This window comes from Zea mays, chromosome 6, assembly GCF_902167145.1.
Source record: "Zea mays cultivar B73 chromosome 6, Zm-B73-REFERENCE-NAM-5.0, whole genome shotgun sequence".
NCBI lineage: Eukaryota > Viridiplantae > Streptophyta > Magnoliopsida > Poales > Poaceae > Zea > Zea mays.
This window is the reverse complement of record NC_050101.1, coordinates 89,610,648-89,621,244: the sequence shown is the minus strand read 5'-3', so window position 1 is coordinate 89,621,244 and position 10,597 is coordinate 89,610,648. Positions and strand designations below refer to the sequence as shown.

Sequence of the window (10,597 nt, the reverse complement as noted above, 5' to 3'; positions counted from 1 at the left end):
TACATCTTTTAAGTATGTTCTCATTGGTAATGACCTTTATCTTCAGACTCCTAGTGATGGAATGTTAAGTGCTTGGGCTTTGATGATGCTATATAGGTTATGGCTGAAGTACATGAAAGCATTTGTGGTACTCACCAATCAGCCCCAAAAATGAAGTGACTTCTAAGAAGGGCTAGATTTTATTGACCTAATATGATCGTTGATTGTTTTAAGTACTAGAAAGGATGTCAAGTGTGGGAAAAGTTTGGTGATTTACAAATGGTTCCTTCCACTGAGCTACATCCTATCATCAAACCTTGGCCCTTTAGTGGATGGGGTTTGGACTTTGTAGGAGAGATTCATGCATCATCATCAAAGGAGCATTGGTTTATATTAGCCTCTATATATTATATCACCAAATGGACTAAAGTCGTTGCCTTAAAAAACATGACACACAAGGAGGTAAATGAGTTTGTAACTGAGCATATTATTATAGATTCGGCATTCCTCAAACTTTAACTCTATATCAAGGATCTTCTTTCATGTCTAAAGAGGTATGTGAGTTTACTAAATCATATAAAATTAAATTACTCAATTTATCTCCATATTATGCTCAGGCCAATGGTCAGGCCGATTCAAGGAATAGAACATTGATTAGCCTTATTAAAAAGAAGATATATGACTATCCTAGACATTACATAAGGTTTTGTATGAAGTTTTGTGGGCTCATACAATATCTAAGTATCGTGCTACTAAGGTTTCTCTTTTTGAGCTTGTGTATGGACATGAAGCTATGTTGCTTGTGGAGATAAGCCTAAATGCCATCAGGTTCGCTAGGTACATTGATTTGACTGTGGGTGGCTATCATGATTTAATGATGGATAATATTGACGAGGTAACAGACAAGAGGTTGATGGCTTTGAAGGAGATTGAAAGGGACAAGCTTATAGTTGTTAGGGCCTATAATAAGAAGGTAAAGGATAAATCATTACCGGTTGAAGATTTGGTGTGGAAGACAATTCTGCCATTGAAGACTAAGGATCGCAAGTTTGACAAGTGATCTCTAAGCTGGGAAGGGCCTTATAAGGTTATACAGGTAATTTCTGCAATGCATATATGTTGGAAACTTTACTAGAAGACAAGTTACTTGAAGCATTGAATGACTGTTTCCTAAAATTGTTTGATCCTATTGTATGGCAGTAGGCATAGCAAGCCGATGTTCTCACATGAGGTTGTATTCCAGAAAACTTGTAAGGGGCAAGGTGCTTTTTGGCTAGCCAAACTCTATTGAAAGGCAGGGGCATATTTTAAGCACCAAATATGGCACATGCATGACCGAATGGTCTGACCTTGCAGTCTGGATGGTCAGCGATTAGATTAATCCAGACTATAATCATTATCCCTTGCGTGGTTATCTTCACAACCTGCGAGAAACTATTGGGATCCACCTAGGAATGGGTCTAGACCTCCTCTCTCTATATAAAGGAGTCCAGTCGATTGAAGGACACAATAATCGATCTATCAAACCACTGTTACCTTCGATTAGTTTAATTTTTGTTGTTCCCGAACCTCAACTTTCAACTCTTCGGCTCTATATCGTCTAGAGAAGCTTTGGATAGCCTATCGATGCCAAAACAACCACAAGGTCTTTCCTCTCTAACGATGTCTCTTCCGGGAGGTAAGATCTTAGTTCTATCAAAGCTCTCTGCACCATCACGGATGGTCCAGATGCCTATAAAGGAGCGTATCTCCCTGCGTAGTTACGAACAGTCTAGTCGCCTGTCGCGAACAGTCCATGCTCCTCCATGCTCCTTCAGAAGACCCCCAAGGTCCTACACGCATGCTCCTCCATGCTCCTTCAGAAGACCCCCAAGGTCCTACACGCCACGTAGGCTCTAAGGTTCGTTTGGTATTTGGTCCAAAACGACACCCACACAACTTATATTGGGATTATAAGATTTTGGCATAAAATCCAATGCAAAATCAGAAAACGTTCGGCTAATAATGAGATTGTAGAACCAGATTTTAAAAACAAGGCACGAACCAAACGGACCCTTAATATGTGGACAGCCTGATCAGAGAAATATACAAACATCCTGAAAAAACATGTGCATTTTCTATGCGGTGCATACAAAAACCACTTCGCATAAACAGCTATCTCCAGCCCCCATGCTCTTCCTTAATCTCTCAAAAGGGATGGGTAAATACCTCCTTACAGAAAACAATGCCTATACAATTTACATTCATGTCAAACCGCACAAACCAATCATCAACCAATAACACAAATCCGCATTCTACCATCGCCTACAGTAGCAACATATCACATTTCACGCTCCAACCAGTTCTTGATCTTCCTTTGGCACAGAGTCTGTGCCCCCATCTGGGGTTGGTGTTCCTTGTGAACTCACCATCGAGTCTGAGCTGAACAACTCATCTCTTTCAAGCTTAATAAGGGTTTCTTTTGATTCGCCTTTCAGCAACGGCACAACTTCAAGCATTGTTGGTCTTTTTTCAGATTCTGAATGAGTACATGCTAGCCCAACTAAGACCATTCTTCTCAGTTCAGATTCAGAGAACTTGTCGCTCAGTTTTGAGTCTGCAATTTCATCATATCTACCCTGCCTTGCCAGCGGGAGCACCCAGTTTCGAATTCCATATGTCTTAACAGAACACGACTTTTCTATCGGCCTTTTGCCACTAGCAAGCTCCAATAGTATTATTCCAAAGCTGTATACATCACAACCTGCAGTTGGTTTGCCGAACATAATGTACTCAGGAGCAAGATAGCCTCGTTGGCTTTCGCTGGTAATCTTTTCATGATCCATTCCATCAGGAATAAACCTTATCAGACCGAAATCGCCAACATGTGCCTGGAAGTCTGAATCCAGTAACACATTGGTGGTCTTGATGCTTCCATGGATTATCTTAGGTGTTGCATAGTGGTGAAGGTACCTGTGAGAAAGTACTTGAGTTATAGCGGTCAGTGTTTAACAAAAGCAACAATGTATGAATTATCAATGTTTTTCGGTTATGAACAAAGATAAAGAGGTCGTTCACTGACAAGAGAGCCCGAGCAGTGTTGATGGCAATAGATATTCTCCTCCGCCAGTCAAGGAGACACTCAGCAGAATGTGGTCCATGAAGATGTGCATAGAGACTTGAGTTTGCCATAAAGTCATACACCAGAATCCGTTCGGGTCCATCCGCACAATATCCACGAAAACTCAGGAGGTTTTTGTGTCTTATTCTTCCCAATATCTCGACTTCTGAAGCAAATTCCGCTTCTGTGCCATTCTTTGCACTCTTCAACCTCTTGACAGCGATCTGGATCAATGAAGATTGGTAAAGTCAATCAGTTGGTTGCATTGATTTCAACTTAGTTTTATATAATACAAAAGATGGAAACAGGGTGATGCATGGAATGACACGTTGTCACAATATTCTCAGCTACTCAATCTGCAAAATATGGACACAACTACACATGTAAAAAAGAATAAATGTAGACACAGAACAAAGCATACTTACGAGATGGACTTTATTTGTCTATAAGCACCATACCAATACTTCTCACAATTATTCAAAAGAATATTACTCTGCAGGAACATGAGACCTCAATCATAATTTTAAAGAAGACGCGTCCAATAGTTGCCACCATGACAGGGTGAGGCAGGCATTTTTCTTTTTTATTTACAAGATGGAGATATGCAAACCTGTAGCCAGTTCATATAATTTTTTTGTTGACTTCCAATGACAACATATCCTACCAACCTAATAATAACGCAATCGAAGATCAATGTCCCAAAACAAAAAGAAAAGAAGTATAAGTAATTGTTCGGTTATTTAGTGAGATAGGTACCGATAAAATATTTGCATGTGTAAAGTAACTGTGACTGGGCGAGAAGTGGCAGGCAACAAAGTTGAAAGTTAAATTCACAGCAAGGGTGAAGATGTACGGAGCAGAAACCTGAGAACCATCCCAAACTTGTCCCCAATACACACTCCCAAGTGGCCCTTCTCCAATCTTGTTATCGTAATTGAAGCTGTTTGTTGCTGATCGAAGCTCTCTCAATGAGAACACCCACCTCAATGATCCACTTCCTTCATCAGATCTGGAAAGCAAAGCAATTATATACATGATGAGCATGAGCTACTATCAACTGACCTTCCAACCAGTTCCACTGATACAAACCCCCTGTGCCCCTAGAACAATTTTGCCTAATCCGAGCATAGAAAATCGATCTTAAACTTTAGGATGGTTCATCAAACAAGACCAACATGCCAAATTTCCACAATGTTTCATAGTTATTTCCAAAGTTGAGGAACCGAATAAAAATGACATCGTCTGCCACCAAAGTTTAAACCTTTCCCTTGGTCTTGGTGTCACTGAACAAACAACAAAAATCGGAGCGCCCAAATCCCTACTAATTTCACCTCAATGGCATCGCTTGTACAAACAGTAGCTCCGAAACCAAACAACATGTCTACTTTCCACCAAATTGGAGCCCCCAATCAGTTAAATTTTGCACCGCCCTTTAGAATTGGGCAAATTAACATGAACCCAAACAAGAAACGAGCTAATATGAACAAAAACTTGGAACCTTCCAGGTGGCATCCGGCGTGTTCAAAACATCGAAGAAAAAAACGCCGGGAACCGAGCAGCCAGGCGCGCGGAATTCCGTGGTGTCTCCTGACGAACCACCCAAACATCTGTCCACACCAACACCAAGCGCCGCGCTCACACATCGCGGTGGATTTCAGTTTCAGCGAAACCCAGACAAGCCCAGAAACACAAAAGATACAGCAACGCAAGCGGGGAGGCAGGCCAAGGAGCCGGCGACTTACAGGTCCTCCGGGGAGGCGGCCCTGCCGCAGCAGAGGAGCCTGCGGGCGGCCCGCGACAGCCCTCTCCTCACGCTGCCGGCGCGGTGCTTGGAGTCGAGGAGGAACAGTGGGGCGGCTTGGAGCCGAAGACTCTGACTCGGATGGAGTGGTGGGGCTGGCTGGCGTGGTGCCTGGTGGTGGCCGGTGGGGGACTAGGACTAGAATACTAGAGCCTAGAGGACGGTGGAGGGGAGATGCGGGCAGAAACGTGACAACGGAGAACAGCCTCGCAACTGCGCTTTCGGTGTGACCGGTTCGGCTGTTCGTCGCGTTTTTCTGACGATTCCCACGCGCCGACGCCGATTGGGGGACTGGGGTTCGGCAACCCACGCCGCCGCTTGCGGCTTGCCGTGCGGTGCCAACCCTGGAGTGTAGTGGTGGTGTGGTACGCCGTACGCGGAGCAATTCCGATAGGTTTACTTTTCGTGTGGATTGCATACGATAAATGCTTCGGTTTTCCAACCACAGTAGGTTTAGTGATAGGAGATCACGAGATGATCTACATGGAGGAATCTTCTTGCTATTCAAAAATTGAATAGTATGTGTTTGGTTTTTGGAACGGCGTGGATTGAGTCGGAGCCGACCTATTTTTCTGGGTTAAGTCAGATTCGTTCTTTGTTTGGTTTCAGTGACAGATTGAACCTAGTTTCTTGTTTGATTATAGGGTTAAAGTGGGTTGAAGTTGCACCATTTCTTGTTTGTTTCGTGATGATGGATGAATGAGGGATGAACTGGATATGATCACCTTCCTGGTCATATTACCACTCAGGATGATATCTTCAATTCCATAAGATGACAACATTCAAAATAAATGAAACCGACTGTTGACGCCTTTTTGGAGCGCCAAACACTCAACAAGAACTGTGGCGGTGCCCTCTGCACAGGGGCAGACGGTCCGCGCGCAGGGGCCGGACGATCCGCGGCCTGGTGAGAGGCGCTGCGGTGCTCTCTGCACAGGGGCGGACGGTCCGCACGCAGGGGCCGGACGGTCCGCGACCTGATGCAAGGCTAGGGCTCCTGCCTGACGGCCGGACGGTCCGCGCCCTTGGGCCGGACGGTCCGCGCGTACGCAGGGGCGGCGGAAGATCGCCGGCGGCGCCTGGATCTCGCTCCCGGGAGGGACCCCGTCGGGGAGGAGAGATCCTAGGGGTTGTCTAGGCTCGGGCCGGCCGACCTAGACTCCTCTAATCGGCGTAGAGTCGAAGAGAGGCGAAGAATTTGGGGATCGAGAGGCTAAACTAGAACTAGACTAGAACTACTCCTAATTGTACTGAAAATAAATGCGAATAGAAGTTGTATTGATTCGATTGATGATTCCAAATCGGTCGTAGACCTCTCTATTTATAGAGGAGGGAGGCTGGACCCTTTACACAACTGATTCCGAGCTAATTTCACGAATATAGCTAACAACCGTAGCACAAAAATTGGAACCCTAAACTGCTCTGCGCATGCGAGGACCGTCCGGCCCACAGGCGCGGACTGTCCGGACCGCGGACCGTCCGGCCTCAGGGCCGGACCGTCCGCCAGCTCAAAACGGTGCTCAACATATGCCCCCTGCCTTTTGGTGGAGTTGAGCAAACCAAAAGCAACTAACTCGATGTGATTACATCGGTTCTCTTAGGCATCTTGCCACATACTAGGATGGTATTGTTTGAGGAAACGCCCATTCAAAGCCTTAGGCAAATCCTTGCCTTGTAATGTTTGTAGCAAATAGGCGTTGCCAGACAACACTTGTTTTACTTTATAAGGACCCTCCGAGCTTGGCGACCATTTCCCGAACTTCCGGTCTTTATTCCTTAGAGGCAGAATGGTCTTCCACACCAGGTCCCCTACTTGAAATGATTTTGCTTTGACCTTCTTGTTGTAGGCCCTGGCTACCATGGTCTTGTCCTTTTCTATTGCTCCCATAGCTATCATCCTCTTGTCGGTCACCTCATCAATATTATCCATCATTGAATTATAATAATCAGTAGCAGTTAGATCATTTTGTCTGGCGAACCTGACAGCATTCAAACTTATTTCCACAGGCAACACTGCTTCCTGCCCATAGACAAGCTCAAAAGGAGATACTTTAGTAGCCCTATGTTTAGATATTCTATGAGCCCATAAAGCTTCAGACAAAATCTTATGCCAACGTTTAGGATTATCAGATATCTTCTTTTTTATCAAATTAATCAATGTCCTATTACTAGACTCGGCCTGTCCATTGGCCTGAGCATAATATGGAGATGAATTAAGCAGCTTAATTCTGTATAATTCAGCAAATTCACGCACCTCCTTTGACATAAAAGAAGTACCTTGATCTGTAGTCAAGGTCTGGGGAATGCCGAATCTATGAATAATATGCTCAGTTATGAACTCAATTACCTCCTTGTGCGTCATGTTCTTTAGAGCAACGGCTTCAGTCCATTTGGTGAAATAGTCAGTGGCAACTAACAAAAACTGATGCCCCATTGATGATGAAGGATGAATTTCTCCAATAAAGTCTAATCCCCATCCCCTGAACGGCCAAGGCTTGATGATAGGATGTAATTCGGCTGCAGGGACCAATTGTAGGTCGCCAAATTTTTGACACACTTGGCAACCCTTGTAGTACTTGAAACAATCAGCTATCATACTAGGCCAATAAAAACCAGACCTCCGCAACAACCACTTCATCTTTGGAGCTGATTGATGAGTACCACAAATTCCTTCATGTACTTCGGCCATGGCTAATATAGCATCATCTGGGCCCAAGCACTTAAGCAGGACGTCATTGACTGTTCGGCGGTAAAGTTCATCACTCATCAAAACATACTTGAAAGTTGTACGCCGAATGTTCTTATCTGTCCTAACATTGGGATTTCGTAAATAATTAGTTATGGGCGTTCTCCAATCTCCTGCATCGGCTTTATTGTCAGCCGAATCAATTAAGAGAACATTTCTGGTAACCCCGGACGGTCCGGCGTCATTACGCGGACGGTCCGCGACCTGGGAGTTTGGCTCTGCACTGGTTATCAGATTTTCAGTTTTGTGAAATTTCCCTCTCTTTATCCGATAACCTGATGCATCTTGTGCCAAATCGTTAGCTCTATGATTCTCAACTCTAGAGATATGTCGAATACTGAATTCGTCAAAAGAATGGATTATGCTCCAACATTTCTCAAGGTAACTATTTAGAGTACCATCAAAACATTGATAATCTTCTAACACTTGTTGGACAACCAGCTGAGAATCACCAAATACCTTCACATGTTTTACTCCCATACCATTTAAAAGTTCTAAGCCGAATAGGAGGGCCTCATATTCAGCTTGATTATTAGTGCAATAAGTTTTCAATCGACTAGAGAAGTCGAATGAGACATTACTTGGTGAAACAAGTACGATGCCAATTCCTTGCCCTTCATTGCAAACCGATCCATCAAAATATAAAGTCCAAGGAGTAATAGTGAGGTATGACATGTCTAGCTCATGAATATCATTAATCCGATGTTCTACAATGAAATCCGCTACGACTTGGCCTTTCATAGATTTCAATGGTTCATAAGCCAAGTTATATTCTATGAGTGCATAAGCCCACTTACCAATTCTACCACTCATAATTGGGTTATGCAACATGTATTTGATCACATCGGCTTGACCAGAAACAGTGCAATGTCTAGACAGTAAATAACATCTACATTTGGTGCATGCATAAAACAAGCATAAGCATAACTTCTCAATAGAAGTGTACCTTGTTTCAGCATCCACCAACCTTCGGCTTAGATATGTCACCACATGCTCCTTCCCCTCAGTTTCTTGTGTCAGAACAGCTCCAATGACCTTATCTTCTGCTGCAATGTATAATCGGAATGGTACTCCTGCTCGTGGTGCTTTTAATACGGGAGCCGAAGATAAGTATTTTTTGATTAGATCAAATGTTTCTTGTTGTTCTGCCCCCCAAGCGAATTCGGCATCATTCTTAAGCCGAAGAATAGGGGTGAACGCATCAATCTTCCCGGCTAGGTTAGAAATAAACCTTCGTAAATAATTCACCTTGCCGAGAAACTTCTGTACCTCGACCTTACAGGTCGGAGGTCCCACATTCCGAATAGACTTGATTCGGTCAGGGTCTATCTCTATACCATGTTCATGTATGACAAATCCTAAAAACTTACCAGCCGACACTCCAAAAGCACATTTACGTGGGTTCATTTTCAAACCATACCGACGCATTTTATCAAAGGCTTTGCGCAAATCAGCTATATGAGAAGTAAACTCAGCCGATTTGACTACAATATCATCAATGTAAACTTTCACAGTGTTTCCCAACAATTCATGGAAGATCAAATTCATAGCCCTCTGATAAGTAGCACCATCATTTTTCAGACCAAATGTCATGACAACCCACTCAAATAAACCAATGAAGCCTGGACATATAAAGGCCGTTTTAGACGCATCTTCTTCGGCCATGAAAATCTGATTATATCCGACATTACCATCAAGGAAGCTAATAATTCTATTTCCTGATGCATTATTGATTAATGTGTCGGCTATGGGCATGGGATATTCGTCTTTAGGAGTTGCTCTATTTAAATTGCGAAAATCAATGCATACTCTAAGCTTACCTGACTCCTTCTTCTCCACCGGCACAATATTGGAGACCCACTCTACGTATCTATAAGGTCTGATAAAATCAGCTTCTAGCAGCCGGTGGATTTCGTCCTTGATGCGTGGGAGAAGATCTGGACGAAATGTTCTAGCTCTTTGCTTAAAAGGTCTGAAACCAGATTTAATAGGCAGCCGATGTTCTACGATCTCTCGGCTTAATCCAGGCATCTCAGTGTAATTCCAAGCAAAGCAATCTGAATATTCCTTCAATAGACCGATCATCTCATCTCTAGGATTGGTCTCTAGGGTCTTGTTTACAAAAGTTGGCCTTGGAGTTTTACCATCTCCTATGTCAATCTCCTCCAAAGGATCGGCCGATGTAAACCCCTGTCCTAGTTTATCAAGATCTCTGAATTCCTCTATCATGTTCCCCACAGAGGAATTAAATGATCTTTGTGTGACGGCGGACTTTCCGGTCTCGGGGACCGGATTATCCGTAATACTGTCCTTTTGCTGTGATATATGTTCGGTCTTAAAGTCCGAACCCTTTTGTGAAAGGCCAGACCATCCGACTTTGGAAGCCGAACTGTCCGTGACCAGAGACTCATGAACTTTGTGTGTATTCATCATTTAAACTTTATTTAGGATTTAGCCGATTTTCCATCGGCTCTAGCATTACAGGAATGAACCCTTTTTTTATCTATACTTATGAATTCATAATCAGAAAAATCTACTCCTGTGAGACATGTAGCAGTCTCATAAGTCCAGAGTACAGGGGCATCCGCCATAGCGATGCAGGCCGATACATCAGCATGTACTTATTCTATGTCATCACCCACCCATTGTATTAACATTTGATGTAATGTAGAAGGTATACATTGATTGGCGTGAATCCAATCTCTGCCTAGGATTAAACTGTAATTTCCTTCTACATCAGCGACGAAGAATGCAGCAGCAAGGGTCTTAGTCCCGATGGTTAATTCAACGGACGTGACTCCCCTGGCTTTGATCGAACTATCAGTTCCAACACCGCTGAGGGTCATGTTGGTCTTGACAAGTTCATCATCTTATTTATCTAATTTTCTGTATAATGAATAAGGCATTAGATTTACAGCCGCCCCTCCATCTACCAACATCTTAGCAATCGGTATCCCATCAATGTGACCGC

At 43.6% G+C, this 10,597-nt stretch overlaps 2 protein-coding genes across 4 annotated transcripts; both read right to left on the bottom strand.

Moving 5' to 3' along the window:
- Positions 1-2,019: 2,019 nt before the first annotated feature.
- LOC100216997 (putative protein kinase superfamily protein) lies at positions 2,020-5,326 on the bottom strand. 3 transcript variants are annotated; one of them, XM_020538812.3, is made up of 5 exons: positions 4,822-5,105; positions 4,578-4,686; positions 3,944-4,088; positions 3,041-3,303; positions 2,020-2,931 (listed from the first exon to the last, which is right to left on the bottom strand). In XM_020538812.3, the coding sequence occupies exons 2-5, from the start codon at positions 4,589-4,591 to the stop codon at positions 2,307-2,309; spliced, it is 1,047 nt and encodes a 348-aa protein (XP_020394401.1). In that variant the 5' UTR covers positions 4,592-4,686; positions 4,822-5,105; the 3' UTR covers positions 2,020-2,306. The 3 variants fall into 3 exon arrangements, with proteins under 3 accessions (XP_020394401.1, XP_035815291.1, NP_001335715.1); XM_035959398.1 differs by lacking the exon at positions 4,578-4,686 and adding an exon at positions 3,505-3,572 and having other exon boundaries at positions 4,822-5,103; NM_001348786.1 differs by lacking the exon at positions 4,578-4,686 and having other exon boundaries at positions 2,065-2,931; positions 4,822-5,326.
- A 1,196-nt stretch (positions 5,327-6,522) lies between these two features.
- Positions 6,523-7,314, bottom strand: LOC109940459 (uncharacterized protein K02A2.6-like; the record flags this gene model as incomplete). Its single annotated transcript, XM_020539990.1, has 1 exon — positions 6,523-7,314. A coding segment is annotated over exon 1 (792 nt), but the record flags the coding sequence as incomplete, so codon positions are not given.
- Between the last annotated feature and the right edge of the window lie 3,283 nt (positions 7,315-10,597).

Coding starts and splice junctions, on each gene's coding strand:
- LOC100216997 (XM_020538812.3), bottom strand. Junction 3,304..3,943: donor AAGTTTGGGATGGTTCTCAG/GTTTCTGCTCCG, acceptor TCATTGATCCAG/ATCGCTGTCAAGAGGTTGAA. Junction 2,932..3,040: donor AACACTGCTCGGGCTCTCTT/GTCAGTGAACGA, acceptor ACTTTCTCACAG/GTACCTTCACCACTATGCAA.